Source organism: Gobio gobio, assembly GCF_949357685.1.
Source record: "Gobio gobio genome assembly, chromosome: 9".
NCBI lineage: Eukaryota > Metazoa > Chordata > Actinopteri > Cypriniformes > Gobionidae > Gobio > Gobio gobio.
This window is the reverse complement of record NC_137115.1, coordinates 36839350-36863935: the sequence shown is the minus strand read 5'-3', so window position 1 is coordinate 36863935 and position 24586 is coordinate 36839350. Positions and strand designations below refer to the sequence as shown.

The window sequence follows — 24586 nt, the reverse complement described above, 5'->3', positions numbered from 1 at the left end:
AGTTTCTCTGATTAGATGCATCACTTCCGCAAGACAGTCAATCCAAGTTCTTTTTCTTCTTGGGCAAAACTGTTATATATTGCTGGCAAAGTTTAAATTCTTTGTTTTGGCAGGTTTTCCCCAACACATCCCACAATGATTACATGAGTAGGTCGGCCATTGAATGTCTGGGATGCATCAGTGCACATTAGCATTTACACTACACTTGATAGGAGTGCCTGAACACCTACAAAGGTGGTTTGAGTCACTGAAAGTCTCCAAGGAGCATCGTAACACATTTACGTCTACATTTAGTGCTGGATGATCACCTGTAACGGATGTCTGCACTGTAAAGGTTAATTTCTCTCTAAAAGAAAAATTGTTTGATATCCTACTCACTGATATGGTCGATGGCTCCAGCGCAAAATTTGCCGTAGAACTTCTTAGCTCCAAGACCCCTCAGATCCTGAATGGTGAAAGGCCAAAGATGGAGCACATTGTTTCGGGAGAATGCATCCCTCTTCTCCAACAAAACCACCTTGGCTCCAAGGAAGCCCAACTCTATGGCTGTACGTAAACCACATGGTCCCGCTCCAATGATGAGACACTGAGAAACAAAGTCCACAAAGAATAAAACCCAAATCATCAAGCCACATGAAAACACTAAAATCTATTTTGAACAAAATTAGAACATTGAAAGTTTGAGAACTAGTAACCAAAACACTTTCCTTCGCCCCAGGGAAAGTTCCATACCTTGGCGTTGGCACAGGCCCTTCCTTTTTTGTATTCTTTGTGGCTGGCACGCTTGTCTAACTTGGCCCAGAGAGCTTTGGCTTTCCAGTAGTTGAGCTTGGACTTGAGTTTGTGGTAGAACACACGGTATTCATTGGGCTTGAGTTCCAGGAAGTCACAAAGCTCTTGAAAAGCCTTGAGAGTGCCTTTAAAGGTGGTGGCCTGGACGAAGCGGTCAAAGAGCACATGGGACTGATTCACCCCTTCTCCCACCGTATTGACGCCTCCATCTCCCATGGTCCCTTGAGCCAATAAGCAGGGATTATGGGACAAGCCCCGTCCAGCTCACTCAGAGTCTGCCTGTTTTCGATTCAACTTCCGCCATAGGTCATTTTCACCCTGAATGAAGGAAGATAAGATTTGTCAAACATTTTATGTATAGATTGCTATGGCACACATGGAAATGCACAGAAATTTGCAGAAGTAAAATATGAAATAAATCTGCAGATTGCATCTAGGCCTCCTTATTTGATGTTTTTGTCAATGATAAATATAAGGCAGTCCTCTACTAATTACTACTATATTTTTCAAAAGCAAGACAACATTTTCCTTAAAGTTCGCACAGCGTGGCTTTAACAGAAAGGAAGAGATATGAAAGCTTCTTGGTATAGTTACAAAAAAACAGACTCTTTAAAATCTGCATACTATATTCAGGTAGGAAAGAACTAATCTAACGCTCTAATTTTAGTTCCATTGATCTAAACATAAGTCCAAGTTTAGACTGTGATTAAATAGTCATTTAATTATCTCTACAAAAAAAAGAGCACTGCTTCATGATTACGTTTTATAAAAGTAAGCTCAAGTAATTAAGCTTAAGTCATCACTTTATGTTTCTAAAGAGCTAGGACATTATATAATGCAGTTATTTAAAACATTCTGTGTAAAACAAGTCAATAAAACAGGTTTTAAATGGTAACACCTTTAACCAACATAAAGTGGGCTGCCAAAAACCTTGTCTGGAAAATTTCACATAGCCTAAAGGTCCTAGAAGCTCTAATAAAGACTTGGCATTATAAAGAGCTGAAAATGCCCCATGCCCTTATCTGAGAGTCAGTGACCACAGGAAGTCTGATGACCGCACAGAAAACCAAACAGGAAATACTGAAATATTGGAAGTCCGTGCAGTCTACTGTGAACAAGACACCCCAGATATTATAAATAAGCATAAACCGCATTGCTGCACGTAACAAAAACTATTGCTGACACTATGTCCAACTCAGGTGTGAAATAGTGTTGCATAGCCAAACTTTTATCAGTCTGACTCCGTTTCTCTTTAAAGCCAGAGACACACCAAGTTTATATCGGCCGACTTCGTTTTCTGATGTGTTCCACACCGTTGGCTCTAGTTGGACGGCGTCAGGGTCTTTTTGGCCGATTCAACATGTAGAATCAGCGTCAGGCCGTCGGTCAGAGAGGGAACTCTGATTGGCTGTTCAGTTTAGCGAACAAGTCAATGCACAAGAATTAGAGCAAAAGTGATGAAAGCGAGAAGACAAAAGGCTGAACAGACGGAAGGCTGTTATAATTATACATCATCTTGCCTGAGCAACACTGCACGAATATTTTCATGAGCGGAGTGTAACAAAGAACATGATCAGTGTGATTGATATCCAAAACTGTAAGCAAGCGCTGCTTTGTTTATTGTTTGTATACCTGCAGTCTTAAGCCCAATTCTATTTTATACCCCTTCGCCTACCCCTTGAAACAGAGTGGCCCTTGAAGATGTAGGGGTGAAAATATTCCCCTAAGAAATGAGACACCACTACTATACCATTACACGTCATCATACACCGTTTCTTTTAGTAGTGTCCAGTAACATTTAACCAGTATGAACAGCAATGAAGTGCACATATCTAACTGAAATCAGGCGCAAGTACAATTAACAGATTACTCACTCCCAAAGTTGTTTTGTGCTTTTTGGACTGAAGAAAACGGTGCTCGTTTTCAGTTCGAAAACGTACAAGCCTTCAAGTTTCCTAAGACGATACAGAATGATACAGGACATACAAGACTGGTGGAACTGCTCTTCCATTGGGCCAAACTGTTCTTTGTTTATTAACTGTTCCATTCTGTGCCGACCCAAGCCGGCCGGTACGGATATGGTTTTGTTTTCTACTGTGGTGCTGCGATAACAGTGCGCTTTGCAATGTAATACAAACAAGTCAGTTGTTGCCTTGGTAACGCTTGAGTTTACAGACGATGAGTGATGTAAATAGCGACCGCGTTATGAAGGATGACTAGATATTTTTTTGAACTGTAATAATTTGTGTTTGCATCACTCAAATAGCACGTTTAGAAAGCTACAGAGAAACTGGCAGCCAGGCGACACACAAGTGATCGATCCCGAGTGGCAACACCACTACACTCATTCTAGCAGCATGGTAGTCTGTGTATGCAGGGAAAAATCTTTCTTTGAAGGGCTATCTGGCCCTTCCCCTTAACCATACCACTCCAGCCAAAAGAGAATGGAGACACCCCTACCCCTTCACGTGAATGCGCAAAACGAAGGGGAAGGGGAAAAGGAAAGGCTAAGGGGTAGAAATGGGATTGGGCCTTAGTTTTGTATTCCCTTTTGACGAATTTAGATAAATCAAGCGGCAACCTCCCGCAGTTTCTCTTGAAGCCAATACGGAAGTGACTTAAACTGCAATTCATCGACTGGCCACTAGGCTCCAGAAGGGAGCAGAATCTCTGAGCCCCATGTTAAAACGCCCAAATTTACAGCAGAAAAACACATGTTTGGTACAAATTGTGGTTTTGGTCTATACGGCTAATTTTGCCCTTCATGACAACTGTAAGGGGGACGAATTTTTTTTATAACTCATTCGTTTACATTATATAAAACCTTAAAATCCTGCATAATTAAGGGCGTGGCCTAGGGCTGGGACGGTTACCGCATTACCGTAATACCGCGGTCACGTGACGCCTACCGCGGGTCTGAGATCGTCACCGCCATCACCGCAAAATAAATAAATAAAAAAAACATTGGCCTGCACATGTGTGCACGTTGTGTCTAATTCCATGGATTCATTTAGGGATGAAACGGTATGGAAATTTAACATCACGATTATAGTGACCCAAATTATCACGGTTATCAATATTATCACGGATTTGTTCAAACGAGATGAAAGTGTTCAAAAAGAACAGATGCTCACACTTAAAACATTTCAACAAGTTTTATATTTGAAATTCAACAAACAACAAATAACTAAAGCAGCTCTAAGCACTTTTTTAAGCTAGATTCTGTGGGATTTCCTTCCTTAATGGCCGTCATCAATAGCAACGCATAACACATAAATAATAATAATTTGTCGTAAATATAATCTCTAATATTATCACTGTAAATATATTCCCAAGCAATATTCTCATCAGTGTTCTATCAGACACATTTAAATCTAGCATATTTTGTGTTAGAGCCCAAACAGTATCCTAGTGAAATAATGCATATCCATATTTCCATATGATTTGACAGTTTATTTTATTAAATATCAAAATGTGTGCATCATACCTGACACCTAGATGAACACTTTACAGTCTTTTTATGACTGTCATTCTCTTCAAATGCTATTGAAGTTTGAAACGTGTATAACGTTACCAATGTTGTATGTAACTTTACAGACGGTCCCTAAATTCGCCTGCGTTATGCCAGTCATATCAGATGCTCTGTGGTTCTGCTGTGTTTTTTTTAAACCATTGTCGCTGCTGAAATAGAACAAAAACAGTCATCCACTGTATGATGAATGAATCTCCTGCATACATCGCTCGTTTATCTCTGATCTGAGTGCAGATTTCAGCGAGTGAGCGCGGCGCGCGCGCTCTGAACAAAACTCCGCTAGTCTGAACGCCTCTGATTTTGAGACATTGCATTCACAAACTCAATAGAAACACGTGTAAGTGCTTATAATGCGCAACGCGATTATAACAGATGGCTTTTGAGAAGACTATTATAAGTTCAACAGCCATAGTGACTAGTGTGCAGCCGAAATAACGTTACACTCGCAAATGGCGGTTGTTAATGTCAAGCCCTGATTATTATCCCTTAAATGTCACCCTAGCCTTTTCTGAATTTGTTCGTTCGCTTCACGTTATTATTTGCCAGACGTAGGTTTGGTATTGAGGTCAAAGTCCACTTGCCTTGCGTTCGTAGTTTTGAAGTGTTCCCCCTATTACAGCGACTTTCTTCTGGCATGTTCTGCAGACAAGGTGACCATCTTAGATTAAGTTTCCCTCAGGATTTATGTAAAAGCCAAAATATGACCACGCCTCAGATTTGGTCCTTTTAGAAGGCAGAACAATCCCCCAAGTGCTGTCACTGCTTTCTGCCATTTATTCTCATTCAGAAAACAGCGGTGCGCCAGACTGATGCTGACTGGACAAGATTTACCGCAAGTTTTCACAACCGTGATAATCACACGCAGTTTTAATGATAAATTTTTTTTATACGATATTACTAACCGTCACTAAATTTTATCGTGGTTTATCGTGAAACCGGTAATCGTTTCATCCCTAGATTCATTGATTCTAATGACATGGATTGTGTCTAATGACGTGCGTGTCTTATATGGATTCAAGGTTTTCTAAACAAAACTGAATCAAAAGATGGAGCAAATCCGACCTTTCGCGAGTTGGGGAGCGCAATTTTCCATTATAACATTCCATTTGTATCCGTGTAATGTCTTGTAGCCTATAATTTGAATTAAATTTTACTAAAGCATAAAATATAGGCGCATAAGCAGGTTTTTAATTGCACGTGCTTAACACAATTCTCTCACATGGTTGCGCAGCCGACAATAGCGGGTAGGGAGATAGAAGTCATGAAAGCAGAAAAAAGAACGCACCGCCCGGGCCATGGGTTTGTGTCGAACGCTGACCGATTTCTCCCATAGCTGGCAAAAAAAAAAAAACACGGCTTCAGAAAGAACAAACTGAGCTGGACCTGCCTCAGCCCTCCTTAGTACTGGTAAGTTTTAACTGTCTTCCAACTCTGTTTGGGAAAGATTGACTACAAATAAGCTGGGCATGCAAAATTTCATTCAATATAATCAATAAATAATCTATTGTAGGCAATTAAATATAAGTAGGCTATGTGATTCTGAAATTCCAATTTCATTAAGGCTATCGAAAAAGATATCCGTCTGGCAGGCTTACAAGCACAGTAGTGTGCGACACTTGGTTAAATTAAATAGCCTTCGTTAAATATTTGAACCACTGAGACAAAAGCGCACACGAGATATATAAATTAATATGAATATGTAAAAATATGTAATATAAATATAAATAATATCCAATCACGGTAGTGTGAGCAGCGACACTTTGTTAAATTAAATAGCCTTCGTTAAATAGCACCACTGAGACAAAAGCGCACACGAGATAGGCATATAGCCTATATATAAATGTGTAAAAATAGGCCTAATATAATATAATAATGTAGTATGTAAAAATGATTTATGTAGTATAAATAACATAAATATAAATAATTATATGATATGTAAAAATGATTTATGTAATATAAATAACACACACATATATATATATATATATATATATATATATAAATAATCATTAGCCTAAATAGCCTTGTTAAATTAAAAAGTATTCGTTAAATAGCCTTGAACCACTGAGACAAAAGCGCACACCACACGATATATGTAAAATAATATAAATAGGCTATGTAAATGTTATAAAATATAAAAAATAAATATAAATAATAAACGTAGCATAATATACAATCACGGTAGTGTGAGCAGCGAGTGACTACACTTTGTTAAATTAAATAGCCTTGAGCCTTCGTTAAATAGTCTTCATTAACCACTGAGACAAAAGCACACACGAGATGTAAATTGTAAATGTAAATTATAGCCTGAATTTGTAAAAATATGTAATATAAAAATATAAATACTATAAATATAAATAATATATTATATTAGGCTATATGGGCGGGTGTGCGCGAAAGTCGTTATAGTTTAAGTGATTGTTTGATGACGACGACTGTAATCTGAAAGTAAAAATATGGGAAATAAATAAACATGAACAAATAAATATAGGCTATATTACTGATCAATACCGATAAATAAAAATGTGTTTGTTTGTCTTTGTTTATGCTGTTCCATCTTCAGATCTCGAGATCTGATCTGCTCTATCAGCAAAAAATATGACTGGGATGTAAACCATGGCCTAGTCTATATTTCGTTTTGCCAGCACTTTTTTTTCCAGATATCATTCCATTTCTGTTCTAATTGTTCCTGTTCTAAACGTGAAAAAATAAATGTAAAATAGACCTGTCACGATTATAAAAATAATCGTTTGATCGCGATTAATTGGTCTAATCGCGGTCATTACAGGTGATCGTTATTATTGCCCACTATTAGAAGACACTAAGGGGGCCCTGTAGTTAGTAGCGGGAAGTTCGGATCATTTTACAGACTCGGATCTTTGAATCTCGTTCAGCAAAATGAAAAAAAAAAAAAAAAATTGAGTCATTTCAGCATAACAGGAAGAACGAAAGACTCGGACCCCGCGGAATGCAAACCTCGAAAGATGAACTAATAATTTCTCTTTCCGGTTCTGACAGCATAGTCTACTATAGGACTGACAGGAAGAACGAAAGACTCAACCCGAACTCGAGGGATGAACTAACATTTTCTGTTTCATGTACAGAACCTATGGGATTTTGCGCACACGCGCGGCCAACAAAATGAACGGATCACTCTCTGAGACAACTCGGTAGTCCCGAGTCATATTAAGAATCATTCGTTCATGAACGACGTACCTGCAGCACTCTACTTCTACCGGTCTCCCTCTGAATTCATTACGCTGAGCATTACGTTCAAATTATATTGCCCTGTTGATTTCTCCATCCTGAGTTAGAGCAGCCCAGTTATTCAACAAAGATGGATTTAGTTTCAAAGCCGAAAACGACAACGCCAATCAACATGACATCATGGCTTTGCTTAACTTTCTAAAGCCAAATGGCGTGTTATCTGTACGCATTTTGAGCTATCCGCGTGTATGTCTACGCTGTGTGATTCCGCGTGTATGTGTACGCCGAAACAAACCATAATCTCCACGTGTATGTCTACGCAGTGTGATTCCGCGTGTATGTGTACGCCGAAACAAACCATAATCTCCACGTGTATGTCTACGCAGTGTGATTCCGCGTGTATGTGTACGCCGAAACAAACCATAATCTCCACGTGTATGTCTACGCTGTGTGATTCCGCGTGTATGTGTACGCCGAAACAAACCATAATCTCCACGTGTATGTCTACGCAGTGTGATTCCGCGTGTATGTGTACGCCGAAACAAACCATAATCTCCACGTGTATGTCTACGCAGTGTGATTCCGCGTGTATGTGTACGCCGAAACAAACCATAATCTCCACGTGTATGTCTACGCAGTGTGATTCCGCTTGTATGTGTACGCCGAAACGAACCATCATCTCCGCGTGTATGTCTACGCCGTGTGATTCCGCGTGAATGTAAATGGATTTATAAACATACTAAATTATGTTTTTTTTTGAAAATGTAAAAGTGCAGAATGTTTCTTGTGATGGGTAGGTTTAGGGGCTTCGGTTTAAGTGTGTGTGTGTGTGTGTGTGTGTGTGTGTGTGTGTGTGTGTGTGTGATGGGTAGGGGCAGTGTAGACTGGGGTCAAGCCATCCGCCACTCCGAAATACACAGTCAATCTATCCGCCACGTTATTTTGGGGTGCGCGCATACACTGGCTGTTACGGTACGACCGTCAGAGAACTGATATGAAAACAAGTGATCTTCTGGTGAACGCGATTTAACATACTTTTATTCAGTACGTCTGTCTGAATAAATGAAAACAAATAAATATTGTACCTGTCACTGTATGATGCCGACTTCCAAAATAAAAGTCTGCCTGAATAAAAATAGAAACATACCTAAATAAATATAAATAAATAAACATTTTACAACCCAATTTCACCTGAAAAGGATAGTACACCTCACAGCCTGTCACTGTATGATGTCGAATTCCAAAATAAAAGTCTCCCTGAATAAATAAACAGGTGTATATATGAATTTTGGGGGAGGGCTTTTAATTTAGTTATATATATATATGTATGTATGTATGTGTGTGTGTGTATAGATATGAATACATGTATATATTTACACACACACACACATATTTACATATATATATTACAAAATAAGAGCACTCCAAAACTCATATTTGCGCAGTTTTTTTCTATACATTGAGTAACCCATAAAAACAAAAGTCCTAGTTTACACAAACTAATTTCACTGCAGACTGAGAGTACACCTTCTTACAGTGTCCACTACACCGTTTCAGGACAGTCTGATGTGGGATTACAAAATAAGAGCACCCCAAAACTCATATTTGCGCTGTTTTTTCTATACATTGAGTAACCCATAAAAACAAAAGTCCTAGTTTACACAAACTAATTTCACTGCAGACAGACAGTACACCTTCTCATAGTGTCAAATACACCGTTTAGGGACAGTCTGATGTGGAATTACAAAATAAGAGCCACCCAAAATTCATATTTGCGCTGTTTTGTATTGACATTAAGTAACCCATAAAAAGAAAAGTCCTAGTTTCCACAGACTAATTTCACTGCAGATGGAGAGTACACCTTCTCACAGTGTCAACTACGCCGTTTCAGGACAGTCTGATGTGGAATTACAGAATAAGAGCCCACCAAAATTCATATTTGCGCTGTTTTGAATGTACATGAAGTAACCCATAAAAAGAAAAGTCCTAGTTTCCACAGACCAATTACACTGCAGATGGAGAGTACACCTTCTCACAGTGTCAACTACACCGTTTCAGGACAGTCTGATGTGGAATTACAGAATAAGAGCCCACCAAAATTCATATTTGCGCTGTTTTGTATGTCCATGAAGTAACCCATAAAAAGAAAAGTCCTAGTTTCCACAGACCAATTACACTGCAGATGGAGAGTACAACTTCTCACAGTGTCAACTACACAGTTTCAGGACAGTCTGATGTGGAATTACAGAATAAGAGCCACCCAAAATTCATATTTGCGCTGTTTTGTATTGACATTAAGTAACCCATAAAAAGAAAAGTCCTAGTTTCCACAGACTAATTTCACTGCAGATGGAGAGTACACCTTCTCACAGTGTCAACTACACCGTTTCAGGACAGTCTGATGTGGAATTACAAAATAAGAGCCACCCAAAATTCATATTTGCGCTGTTTTGTATTGACATTAAGTAACCCTTAAAAAAAAAAAGTCCTAGTTTCCACAGACTAAATTCACTGCAGATGGAAAGTACACCTTCTCACAGTGTCAACTACACCGTTTCAAGACAGTCTGATGTGGAATTACAGAATAAGAGCCACCCAAAATTCATATTTGCGCTGTTTTGTATTGACATTAAGTAACCCATAAAAAGAAAAGTCCTAGTTTACACAAACTAATTTCACTGCAGACAGAGAGTACACCTTCTCATAGTGTCAACTACACCGTTTCAGGACAGTCTGATGTGGGATTACAAAATAAGAGCACCCCAAAACTCATATTTGCGCTGTTTTTTTCTATACACTAAGTAACCCATAAGAAGAAAAGTCCTAGTTTCCACAGACCAATTACACTGCAGATGGAGAGTACACCTTCTCACAGTGTCAACTACACAGTTTCAGGACAGTCTGATGTGGAATTACAGAATAAGAGCCACCCAAAATTCATATTTGCGCTGTTTTGTATTGACATTAAGTAACCCATAAAAAGAAAAGTCCTAGTTTCCACAGACTAATTTCACTGCAGATGGAGAGTACACCTTCTCACAGTGTCAACTACACCGTTTCAGGACAGTCTGATGTGGAATTACAGAATAAGAGCCCACCAAAATCCATATTTGCGCTGTTTTGTTTGTACATGAAGTAACCCAAAAAAAGAAAAGTCCTAGTTTCCACAGACTAATTTCACTGCAGATGGAGAGTACACCTTCTCACAGTGTCAACTACACCGTTTCAGGACAGTCTGATGTGGAATTACAAAATAAGAGCCACCCAAAATTCATATTTGCGCTGTTTTGAATGTACATTAAGTAACCCATAAAAAGAAAAGTCCTAGTTTCCACAGACTAATTTCACTGCAGATGGAGAGTACACCTTCTCACAGTGTCAACTACACCGTTTCAGGACAGTCTGATGTGGAATTACAAAAGAGCCACCCAAAATTCATATTTGCGCTGTTTTGTATTGACATTAAGTAACCCTTAAAAAAAAAAAGTCCTAGTTTCCACAGACTAAATTCACTGCAGATGGAGAGTACACCTTCTCACAGTGTCAACTACACCGTTTCAGGACAGTCTGATGTGGAATTACAGAATAAGAGCCCACCAAAATTCATATTTGCGCTGTTTTGAATGTACATGAAGTAACCCATAAAAAGAAAAGTCCTAGTTTCCACAGACTAATTTCACTGCAGATGGAGAGTACACCTTCTCACAGTGTCAACTACACCGTTTCAGGACAGTCTGATGTGGAATTACAGAATAAGAGCCACCCAAAATCCATATTTACGCTGTTTTGTATGTACATGAAGTAACCCAAAAAAAGAAAAGTCCTAGTTTCCACAGACTAATTTCACTGCAGATGGAGAGTACACCTTCTCACAGTGTCAACTACACCGTTTCAGGACAGTCTGATGTGGAATTACAGAATAAGAGCCCACCAAAATTCATATTTGCGCTGTTTTGAATGTACATGAAGTAACCCATAAAAAGAAAAGTCCTAGTTTCCACAGACTAATTTCACTGCAGATGGAGAGTACACCTTCTCACAGTGTCAACTACACCGTTTCAGGACAGTCTGATGTGGAATTACAAAAGAGCCACCCAAAATTCATATTTGCGCTGTTTTGTATTGACATTAAGTAACCCTTAAAAAAAAAAAGTCCTAGTTTCCACAGACTAATTTCACTGCAGATGGAGAGTACACCTTCTCACAGTGTCAACTACACCGTTTCAGGACAGTCTGATGTGGAATTACAGAATAAGAGCCCACCAAAATTCATATTTGCGCTGTTTTGAATGTACATGAAGTAACCCATAAAAAGAAAAGTCCTAGTTTCCACAGACTAATTTCACTGCAGATGGAGAGTACACCTTCTCACAGTGTCAACTACACCGTTTCAGGACAGTCTGATGTGGAATTACAGAATAAGAGCCACCCAAAATCCATATTTACGCTGTTTTGTATGTACATGAAGTAACCCAAAAAAAGAAAAGTCCTAGTTTCCACAGACTAATTTCACTGCAGATGGAGAGTACACCTTCTCACAGTGTCAACTACACCGTTTCAGGACAGTCTGATGTGGAATTACAGAATAAGAGCCCACCAAAATTCATATTTGCGCTGTTTTGTATGTACATGAAGTAACCCAAAAAAAGAAAAGTCCTAGTTTCCACAGACTAATTTCACTGCAGATGGAGAGTACACCTTCTCACAGTGTCAACTACACCGTTTCAGGACAGTCTGATGTGGAATTACAGAATAAGAGCCCACCAAAATCCATATTTGCGCTGTTTTTTTATGTACATGAAGTAACCCAAAAAAAGAAAAGTCCTAGTTTCCACAGACGAATTTCACTGCAGATGGAGAGTACACCTTCTCACAGTGTCAACTACACCGTTTCAGGACAGTCTGATGTGGAATTACAGAATAAGAGCCCACCAAAATTCATATTTGCGCTGTTTTGTATGTCCATGAAGTAACCCATAAAAAGAAAAGTCCTAGTTTCCACAGACCAATTACACTGCAGATGGAGAGTACACCTTCTCACAGTGTCAACTACACCGTTTCAGGACAGTCTGATGTGGAATTACAAAATAAGAGCCACCCAAAATTCATATTTGCGCTGTTTTGTATTGACATTAAGTAACCCTTAAAAAAGAAAAGTCCTAGTTTCCACAGACTAAATTCACTGCAGATGGAAAGTACACCTTCTCACAGTGTCAACTACACCGTTTCAAGACAGTCTGATGTGGAATTACAGAATAAGAGCCACCCAAAATCCATATTTGCGCTGTTTTGAATGTACATTAAGTAACCCATAAAAAGAAAAGTCCTAGTTTACACAGACTAATTTCACTGCAGATGGAGAGTACACCTTCTCACAGTGTCAACTACACCGTTTCAGGACAGTCTGATGTGGAATTACAGAATAAGAGCCCACCAAAATTCATATTTGCGCTGTTTTGTATGTCCATGAAGTAACCCATAAAAAGAAAAGTCCTAGTTTCCACAGACCAATTTCACTGCAGATGGAGAGTACACCTTCTCACAGTGTCAACTACACAGTTTCAGGACAGTCTGATGTGGAATTACAGAATAAGAGCCACCCAAAATCCATATTTACGCTGTTTTGTATGTACATGAAGTAACCCAAAAAAAGAAAAGTCCTAGTTTCCACAGACTAATTTCACTGCAGATGGAGAGTACACCTTCTCACAGTGTCAACTACACCGTTTCAGGACAGTCTGATGTGGAATTACAGAATAAGAGCCACCCAAAATCCATATTTACGCTGTTTTGTATGTACATGAAGTAACCCAAAAAAAGAAAAGTCCTGGTTTCCACAGACTAATTTCACTGCAGATGGAGAGTACACCTTCTCACAGTGTCAACTACACCGTTTCAGGACAGTCTGATGTGGAATTACAGAATAAGAGCCCACCAAAATTCATATTTGCGCTGTTTTGAATGTATATGAAGTAACCCATAAAAAGAAAAGTCCTAGTTTCCACAGACTAATTTCACTGCAGATGGAGAGTACACCTTCTCACAGTGTCAACTACACCGTTTCAGGACAGTCTGATGTGGAATTACAAAAGAGCCACCCAAAATTCATATTTGCGCTGTTTTGTATTGACATTAAGTAACCCTTAAAAAAAAAAAGTCCTAGTTTCCACAGACTAAATTCACTGCAGATGGAAAGTACACCTTCTCACAGTGTCAACTACACCGTTTCAAGACAGTCTGATGTGGAATTACAGAATAAGAGCCACCCAAAATCCATATTTGCGCTGTTTTGAATGTACATTAAGTAACCCATAAAAAGAAAAGTCCTAGTTTACACAGACTAATTTCACTGCAGATGGAGAGTACACCTTCTCACAGTGTCAACTACACCGTTTCAGGACAGTCTGATGTGGAATTACAGAATAAGAGCCCACCAAAATTCATATTTGCGCTGTTTTGTATGTCCATGAAGTAACCCAAAAAAAGAAAAGTCCTAGTTTCCACAGACTAATTTCACTGCAGATGGAGAGTACACCTTCTCACAGTGTCAACTACACCGTTTCAGGACAGTCTGATGTGGAATTACAAAATAAGAGCCACCCAAAATTCATATTTGCGCTGTTTTGAATGTACATTAAGTAACCCTTAAAAAAAAAAAGTCCTAGTTTCCACAGACTAAATTCACTGCAGATGGAAAGTACACCTTCTCACAGTGTCAACTACACCGTTTCAAGACAGTCTGATGTGGAATTACAGAATAAGAGCCCCCCAAAATTCATATTTGCACTGTTCCCTTTCAAAAGGGAACTCGCGCTGCGTCAGCTTGACGCTACGGGGGAACGCCTTCAGCGTGACAGGTGTCTGAATCACAATCGAATCACGTCAATCCTATTGACCGGCGACAGCCCATGACATCATCAAAGTGCGACCAGGAAGTATATAAGGGCGCCTTACCAACATGACACCGCCTCTTCGTCTGAAGGGACTGTTCGGCGGGCAGGCCCTAAGAATGGCAAAGCGACGCAGCGTCTCGTTCCCTGTTCTCAGGGAACCTAGGTTACATACGTAACCGGAGACGTTCCCTTTCGAAAGGGAACTCGCGCTGCGTCAGCTTGACGCTACGGGGAACGAAATACCAACGCCGCCATGCCGAGGGGAGTGCATGCCCACTGGCAGTGACAACTGTCAGGACAAGCTAATTGAAATAAAATGCCTGAACCACTCCCCCTCTGATCACACAAGGCTGTCAGTGACAGCATTCCCTACGGTCATAGCCCGAGCTATAAGCCTCGTCAGGAACCTTAGTGCGGCTGCACGAGGTCCTACTCAGGCCGCTCAAAGGCCTGGATCCAACCCATTCAAAGGAAGGGGGCTCCTTTAAGGGAATCTGGCTAGGGGGCCCTAGGGCGCCCCAGCCAGCCACTATTCGGGAAGAAATCACCGAATGCCACCAGGGAGACCTGACCCAGAGACCTCTATATGGGACACATGGGACCAGCCATCCTTGTCTGTTCGAGAACAGAGCCTCTGGAAACTCACCTCCGGGAGAGGCATCCAACCCAAGGTACTGCAAGCTGGCAGTGTCCTCCTTGAGCCGGATCTCAGAGACGGGCATCCTGGAGAGCAGTACTCAGCATAGCGGTTTCGACCCTTGCCAGCGAGGGGAGTTAATCTGCCCGATCCTAGGATCTACTGAGTTATTATCAAGTAGAAACACTCAGGAGGCCAGAATGGCCTAAAAGCTGATATAATTGGGAGGCCTCGCGAGGGGCCTACGACCATCTGATCAGGCCCAGGCAGCTTCGGGCTCACATACGACCCTCGAAGAGAGGGGAGCTTAAAAAGGGGCTGCCCGGTAGGTAAGCCAGGTTGTAGGCTAGATTCCCTCCCATGGGAACCAAGTAGCAGAAGCGACCTCAGTCGCGCCAGGGTAAGACCATCCTCAGATGCTGCCAAATAAGGGGCAGATACCACTAGCTGTCAGCATATGCCAGTAAACAGTTCTTGAACTGAGAACCCAACCCCTCAGGGAGGCCTAGTGAGGCCTATTACATGATAGCAGTACATGCCAAATGCTCGAGGAACCAACTCGGGAACTCGGCTAAAGGGAGGCCAGATGAGGCCCATCTCCATAATAGCAGTCGAAGCCCACTGTCGATGCAGCTGGAAACAGGAGCTCATCCCCTCAGGGAGGCCTGGAGAGGCTACCTAATAGCAGGCTATGCTAGCCGCCAGAACATTCTGACTCGGGAATTCCCCCTCAGAGAGGCCCAGTGCGGCCTATTGCCTGGTAGCGAGCTCACCGGGAGGCAGAGTAAGGCCTATCATCTGCCAGCAGTCCATGTTAGTCCACATGACTGAAACCTTGGGGTGTGCCATCAGAGGAGGCCCGGCTTGAGGCCTACTCCCCACGGCAAACCTTCAGGGGGGCCTGGAGAGGCCCGCTACCTGGAAACTAGGGATGTGACGGTGAGGACATTTTCCCACCGGTTAATTGATGTGTGACAACACCGGTAATACCGGTATCACCGGCGGAGGCTTTTAAATCACTAATTCTATCTAACCGAAAGTAACATGCACACGACCGCTCTGAACTGAAAACGCGCCAGTGTTGCGTATTCACACACCGTGAATGACAGCTCGTCTGTAAATGCGCGCTCTGTGAGGCCATGGGTGCGTCTCAATCAGTTCCCTAGAACAGTAGTCAGGGCACTGATCAAGCATTGATCAGTCTATGATTGAGATGCACGCCATGAATGAATAACAGTTCGTCCGTAAAGCCTCGTTTATACTCGACGCGCCCGCACGGGCGCGAGGGTGCGCGCGGCAAAAATAAATGCGCGCAGTCAGCGTAGCGTAGCGGAGCCAGGCGAAAGTAAACAATGCGCGCTCTGTGCGGCCGTGCACATTTAACTTTCGGTTTTGAATAAGCGCCAATTCGGCTGCGGGTTGCTTGAATTATGGGTTCATTAGTCTATTATTTTTAATGAAAAGCACAACAACAAAACAAATGACAAACTCCCTTAAATAGGCGCTTTTACGTTTCGCTTTGAAACCAAATCTTCCGCGATCATCTCTGTCAGCTCCTCACTCTTAAATCTGATTAATGACTCCTGCCGCTGCCGAGACTCACGGTCGGATCCTGCTTTATTAAGCAGATACGTTCAGCTTTTTATTCGTATTGTCTGTTCTCTAACTGAACTAAATTATTTTATTACTATAAAAAAATCAAAAAGACGGTGGGCGGTGCCACGGTGGGCAAGTGATGTAACCGGTGTTGAGTATGGACACCGGTAACACCGGCAACACCGACTATCGTAGCAAGCCTACTGGAAACCCCACATGCCTGCTGCCAGAGGCATCCTGGTCCCGGGGCTCACCCCTAGGGACAGTCAGGCAGCCGCACTGACTTATCATGGTCGACTGGCGTCCATGGAGCCTTACAGCAGATCCGCGGAGGCGGCTTCCTGTTGTGGCAGGCACGAGACTGGCTGCTATATCTCCCGGCTGACAGCGGCTCCTCTGCTGGCTGACAAGACAACAAAGAGAAGTTATTAGTTGATAATTCTGCTACTTGAGGCCGACATCGTTGGGGAGTAAGCACATAGCAATACCAAAAAAAAGGGCCGACTTTGCAAAGGCCAACTTTCCGAGGCTGACTACCTATCTAGGTTGCAGCTATTAATCGCTAACCTCCCCAACGTCGGGACTCACTCGCAAGGAGGCCTACTGAGGCCTACCACCTGACCCGGAGTCTACTGCCCAGACTGCCCAAGTTGGCTGCTCACAGCCAACTGGTTTCCCCAAGGTCTCAACCTGGGGCTAATCCATCCCAGCGGCCCACTTTTCGGGCCTACTGTATGACAGTTGCAGTCTTACCAGCAGCTCCTACAAGCTCTGGAACCTAATTACATTACTCATGACAGGATACTCGGCAAAACAACGCCCTGGACCCCCTAAACGGGGGGAGTACCACGTACGCCACCCGCCCAATGAAGGACCTAGCTTTTGAAGCGGCCTATCGTTTAAATGCAAGGGCGTCAGCCATGGCAATGCTCTGGCTACAAGGGAGCTCACTACCAAACCAACAAATTTTGCTTCACAAAGGTTAAGAAGTGCTGCTCAACCCAAGCCATGGGTGAGGCAGAGTGATACAGAGCTAGGTTGGCGAAATACTCTAATCTACCCTGTTTTAACAGAGGAGTACTGCCACATGCCTTCAAAAACCTGCTGAATATACTTTCAAAGCAACTGGCTTGTAAAATGCATTCGTTCTGGCCGTCCAAACAGAGGAACTATAAGCCCTACAGAACTATCCAACTACTCCAAAGTGATCCCGAAATCCTCAGCAGGGAGCATGGAACAGAAAATGTATTGATATTTTCCCCACAGGGGACTTACCCGCTCGCCTGCAGCACGCCATTGATATTCAAACACAATCTTTATTCATAATGTGTGTGCTTAGGTGCAACATTACCACCGACCCGCTCGAGGGCGCTCTCACACACCAGGCCTGGCGGGCCGTCAGAGATTGGGGTACTTCCTTTTCCCGCTCATCACGGGCCCACCGCCTGATGTAAGAGGCTTTGGGGAAAAGGGAATTGTTAGAAGGAGGAAGGGCCTGCGTTAGTCTAGCGCCTCCTCGGAGGCGGAGACTGATCCCAACGTGGCCCTCCACGGCGCTGGTTCCGGGTCACTTGTCCGACGTCCTTCCTCTTCTGAGTGCGGCAGTCACGCTTTTTCCACGCCCTGCTCCGACCAGGAGGGGGCGCGCGAGAAGCGACGCTGGCTCGCTGGTCCTGCCGCCAGTCCTCAGACCGTGACGGACCGGAGCTTCCCGCCTGTCTGGGTGCCGCCCCGGATCTCCGCGGAATGCATGATCTAAATGCCGCCGAGCGTGCCCTCGCCTCTCTAAACCTTCCCACCACCGCCTCGACGGAGGTGCCAAAGAGTTCAGAGGGTGAGACCGGGGCATCGAGGAGAAAGGTCTTTTCTTTCCCCCCGATGTCCGCCAGGTTCAGCCACAGATGTCTCTCCGTGGCCACCATGGCCACCATCGAACGACCGATGGCGACCGCTGTTTGTTTGGTAGCCCGGAGAGCAAAATCTGTGGTGCGACGCAGCTCGGCCATCGCATCAGGGGGTAGGCCCTCCCCCTGATCGAGATCCCTCAGCAGATCAGCCTGGTAAGCCTGCAACACCGCCATAGTGTGCAATGCCGACGCAGCCTGACCTGCCGACGTGTATGCCCTGCCGTTAAGGCGTGAGGTGGTCTTCAGCGCCTTAGAGGGCAGGGCGGGAGCTCTCAGTGTCGATGGCCTCCCAGACGCGAGATAGTTCGCGAACGTCTCGTCGATTGGTGGCATCGACACATAACCGGACTCGGGCCGAGTACGGCTTCTTCCATGCCCCCGAGATCTGATCATGAAGATCGGGGAGAAAATGGAAGGCTCCCGGGAGCTGCTGGATTGACGTCGGAGAGAAACCGATCGTCGAGGCGGCTCGAACGCGCGGGCTCTCTCCTCGCGCGCCGCCACTGTAGCTGCAGTCTAGCAGTGGCACGCTCCATCACTTCCAGCAGCTCGTCATACACGGGGCAGGGCGGCTGAGAGGGTTCAGCTGATACTTCGTCACCACCCTGCTCAGCTACCCCTTGCTCATCCGGAAGAACACCAGCTGACGAAAGGGAGGAAAGGTCTGACTCCTCCCCCGGCAGCTGCCCCTCGCGATCTGACCGATCGTCAGAGAGAACCACGCCTCTCTCTAGACGATGAGCCAGATCCATCTGGGAACCCCATGATTGCAGCCGGCGCTCGGCCTCAGCACCGGCGGGACCGTCCCCAGAAGCTGGACCCACTTCCCTCGAGAAGAGGGCCAGACGAGAGCGGAGCGTCCGGATGGGAAGACGCTCGCAGTTGGCACAGGAGGCTCCCTCGAGAACCTCCCGTGCATGCTCTTCCCCCAGACAAAACACACAAAGGGTATGTGTGTCCTCAGGTGTGAGGAACCTGGGACACGGATCCGCGCACTTCCGGAAGCTATGCTTGGACTTCCCTGTGTGTTTCATTGTAGCTTTCGTGATTCTTTCTTTCGAAGCAGACAAACAGTCCCTGAAGACGAAGAAGCGGTGTCATGTTGGTAAGGCGCCCTTATATACTTCCTGGTCGCACTTTGATGATGTCATGGGCTGTCGCCGGTCAATAGGATTGACGTGATTCGATTGTGATTCAGACACCTGTCACGCTGAATGCGTTCCCCCGTAGCGTCAAGCTGACGCAGCGCGAGTTCCCTTTCGAAAGGGAACAGTGCAAATATGAATTTTGGGGGGCTCTTATTCTGTAATTCCACATCAGACGGTGAAACGGTGTAGTTGACACTATGAGAAGGTGTACTTTCCATCTGCATTGAATTTAGTCTGTGGAAACTAGGACTTTTCTTTTTATGGGTTACTTAATGTCAATACAAAACAGCGCAAATATGAATTTTGGGTGGCTCTTATTCTGTAATTCCACATCAGACTGTCCTGAAACGGTGTAGTTGACACTGTGAGAAGGTGTACTCTCCATCTGCAGTGAATTTAGTCTGTGGAAACTAGGACTTTTTTTTTTTAAGGGTTACTTAATGTCAATACAAAACAGCGCAAATATGAATTTTGGGTGGCTCTTTTGTAATTCCACATCAGACTGTCCTGAAACGGTGTAGTTGACACTGTGAGAAGGTGTACTCTCCATCTGCAGTGAAATTAGTCTGTGGAAACTAGGACTTTTCTTTTTATGGGTTACTTCATGTACATTCAAAACAGCGCAAATATGAATTTTGGTGGGCTCTTATTCTGTAATTCCACATCAGACTGTCCTGAAACGGTGTAGTTGACACTGTGAGAAGGTGTACTCTCCATCTGCAGTGAAATTAGTCTGTGGAAACTAGGACTTTTTTTTTTTAAGGGTTACTTAATGTCAATACAAAACAGCGCAAATATGAATTTTGGGTGGCTCTTTTGTAATTCCACATCAGACTGTCCTGAAACGGTGTAGTTGACACTGTGAGAAGGTGTACTCTCCATCTGCAGTGAAATTAGTCTGTGGAAACTAGGACTTTTCTTTTTATGGGTTACTTCATGTACATTCAAAACAGCGCAAATATGAATTTTGGTGGGCTCTTATTCTGTAATTCCACATCAGACTGTCCTGAAACGGTGTAGTTGACACTGTGAGAAGGTGTACTCTCCATCTGCAGTGAATTTAGTCTGTGGAAACTAGGACTTTTTTTTTTAAGGGTTACTTAATGTCAATACAAAACAGCGCAAATATGAATTTTGGGTGGCTCTTATTTTGTAATTCCACATCAGACTGTCCTGAAACGGTGTAGTTGACACTGTGAGAAGGTGTACTCTCCATCTGCAGTGAAATTCGTCTGTGGAAACTAGGACTTTTCTTTTTTTGGGTTACTTCATGTACATAAAAAAACAGCGCAAATATGGATTTTGGTGGGCTCTTATTCTGTAATTCCACATCAGACTGTCCTGAAACGGTGTAGTTGACACTGTGAGAAGGTGTACTCTCCATCTGCAGTGAAATTAGTCTGTGGAAACTAGGACTTTTCTTTTTTTGGGTTACTTCATGTACATACAAAACAGCGTAAATATGGATTTTGGTGGGCTCTTATTCTGTAAATCCACATCAGACTGTCCTGAAACGGTGTAGTTGACACTGTGAGAAGGTGTACTCTCCATCTGCAGTGAAATTAGTCTGTGGAAACTAGGACTTTTCTTTTTATGGGTTACTTAATGTACATTCAAAACAGCGCAAATATGAATTTTGGGTGGCTCTTATTTTGTAATTCCACATCAGACTGTCCTGAAACGGTGTAGTTGACACTGTGAGAAGGTGTACTCTCCATCTGCAGTGAAATTAGTCTGTGGAAACTAGGACTTTTCTTTTTTTGGGTTACTTCATGTACATACAAAACAGCGCAAATATGGATTTTGGTGGGCTCTTATTCTGTAATTCCACATCAGACTGTCCTGAAACGGTGTAGTTGACACTGTGAGAAGGTGTACTTTCCATCTGCAGTGAATTTAGTCTGTGGAAACTAGGACTTTTTTTTTTTAAGGGTTACTTAATGTCAATACAAAACAGCGCAAATATGAATTTTGGGTGGCTCTTATTCTGTAATTCCACATCAGACTGTCCTGAAACGGTGTAGTTGACACTGTGAGAAGGTGTACTCTCCATCTGCAGTGAAATTAGTCTGTGGAAACTAGGACTTTTCTTTTTTTGGGTTACTTCATGTACATACAAAACAGCGCAAATATGGATTTTGGTGGGCTCTTATTCTGTAATTCCACATCAGACTGTCCTGAAACGGTGTTGTTGACACTGTGAGAAGGTGTACTCTCTGTCTGCAGTGAAATTAGTCTGTGGAAACTAGGACTTTTCTTTTTATGGGTTACTTAATGTACATTCAAAACAGCGCAAATATGGATTTTGGGTGGCTCTTATTCTGTAATTCCACATCAGACTGTCTTGAAACGGTGTAGTTGACACTGTGAGAAGGTGTACTTTCCATCTGCAGTGAATTTAGTCTGTGGAAACTAGGACTTTTTTTTTTAAGGGTTACTTAATGTCAATACAAAACAGCGCAAATATGAATTTTGGGTGGCTCTTATTTTGTAATTCCACATCAGACTGTCCTGAAACTGTGTAGTTGACACTGTGAGAAGGTGTACTCTCCATCTGCAGTGTAATTGGTCTGTGGAAACTAGGACTTTTCTTTTTATGGGTTACTTCATGGACATACAAAACAGCGCAAATATGAATTTTGGTGGGCTCTTATTCTGTAATTCCACATCAGACTGTCCTGAAACGGTGTAGTTGACACTGTGAGAAGGTGTACTCTCCATCTGCAGTGAAATTAGTCTGTGTAAACTAGGACTTTTCTTTTTATGGGTTACTTAATGTACATTCAAAACAGCGCAAATATGGATTTTGGGTGGCTCTTATTCTGTAATTCCACATCAGACTGTCTTGAAACGGTGTAGTTGACACTGTGAGAAGGTGTACTTTCCATCTGCAGTGAATTTAGTCTGTGGAAACTAGGACTTTTTTTTTTAAGGGTTACTTAATGTCAATACAAAACAGCGCAAATATGAATTTTGGGTGGCTCTTATTTTGTAATTCCACATCAGACTGTCCTGAAACTGTGTAGTTGACACTGTGAGAAGGTGTACTCTCCATCTGCAGTGTAATTGGTCTGTGGAAACTAGGACTTTTCTTTTTATGGGTTACTTCATGGACATACAAAACAGCGCAAATATGAATTTTGGTGGGCTCTTATTCTGTAATTCCACATCAGACTGTCCTGAAACGGTGTAGTTGACACTGTGAGAAGGTGTACTCTCCATCTGCAGTGAAATTCGTCTGTGGAAACTAGGACTTTTCTTTTTTTGGGTTACTTCATGTACATAAAAAAACAGCGCAAATATGGATTTTGGTGGGCTCTTATTCTGTAATTCCACATCAGACTGTCCTGAAACGGTGTAGTTGACACTGTGAGAAGGTGTACTCTCCATCTGCAGTGAAATTAGTCTGTGGAAACTAGGACTTTTCTTTTTATGGGTTACTTCATGTACATTCAAAACAGCGCAAATATGAATTTTGGTGGGCTCTTATTCTGTAATTCCACATCAGACTGTCCTGAAACGGTGTAGTTGACACTGTGAGAAGGTGTACTCTCCATCTGCAGTGAAATTAGTCTGTGGAAACTAGGACTTTTCTTTTTATGGGTTACTTCATGTACATTCAAAACAGCGCAAATATGAATTTTGGTGGGCTCTTATTCTGTAATTCCACATCAGACTGTCCTGAAACGGTGTAGTTGACACTGTGAGAAGGTGTACTCTCCATCTGCAGTGAAATTAGTCTGTGGAAACTAGGACTTTTTTTTTTTAAGGGTTACTTAATGTCAATACAAAACAGCGCAAATATGAATTTTGGGTGGCTCTTTTGTAATTCCACATCAGACTGTCCTGAAACGATGTAGTTGACACTGTGAGAAGGTGTACTCTCCATCTGCAGTGAAATTAGTCTGTGGAAACTAGGACTTTTCTTTTTTTGGGTTACTTCATGTACATACAAAACAGCGCAAATATGGATTTTGGAGGGCTCTTATTCTGTAATTCCACATCAGACTGTCCTGAAACGGTGTAGTTGACACTGTGAGAAGGTGTACTTTCCATCTGCAGTGAATTTAGTCTGTGGAAACTAGGACTTTTCTTTTTTAAGGGTTACTTAATGTCAATACAAAACAGCGCAAATATGAATTTTGGGTGGCTCTTATTTTGTAATTCCACATCAGACTGTCCTGAAACGGTGTAGTTGACACTGTGAGAAGGTGTACTCTCCATCTGCAGTGAAATTCGTCTGTGGAAACTAGGACTTTTCTTTTTTTGGGTTACTTCATGTACATAAAAAAACAGCGCAAATATGGATTTTGGTGGGCTCTTATTCTGTAATTCCACATCAGACTGTCCTGAAACGGTGTAGTTGACACTGTGAGAAGGTGTACTCTCCATCTGCAGTGAAATTAGTCTGTGGAAACTAGGACTTTTCTTTTTTTGGGTTACTTCATGTACATTCAAAACAGCGCAAATATGAATTTTGGTGGGCTCTTATTCTGTAATTCCACATCAGACTGTCCTGAAACGGTGTAGTTGACACTGTGAGAAGGTGTACTCTCCATCTGCAGTGAAATTAGTCTGTGGAAACTAGGACTTTTTTTTTTTAAGGGTTACTTAATGTCAATACAAAACAGCGCAAATATGAATTTTGGGTGGCTCTTTTGTAATTCCACATCAGACTGTCCTGAAACGATGTAGTTGACACTGTGAGAAGGTGTACTCTCCATCTGCAGTGAAATTAGTCTGTGGAAACTAGGACTTTTCTTTTTTTGGGTTACTTCATGTACATACAAAACAGCGCAAATATGGATTTTGGAGGGCTCTTATTCTGTAATTCCACATCAGACTGTCCTGAAACGGTGTAGTTGACACTGTGA

General features: G+C 42.6%; 1 protein-coding gene across 21 annotated transcripts in view; it reads right to left on the bottom strand.

Annotated features, from left to right (window-relative positions):
* The window catches only part of mical3a (microtubule associated monooxygenase, calponin and LIM domain containing 3a), a 132055-nt gene that overhangs the window by 65511 nt on the left and 41958 nt on the right, over positions 1–24586 (bottom strand). For all 21 annotated transcript variants that reach the window (XM_079825458.1, XM_079825475.1, XM_079825474.1 and 18 more), the window contains exons 2-3: positions 733–1110; positions 379–586 (exon numbers count right to left, since the gene is read on the bottom strand). In XM_079825458.1, coding sequence (XP_079681584.1) covers positions 379–586; positions 733–1008 — 484 coding nt within the window. In that variant the 5' untranslated portion in view covers positions 1009–1110. The remainder of the gene's footprint in view (positions 1–378; positions 587–732; positions 1111–24586) is intronic.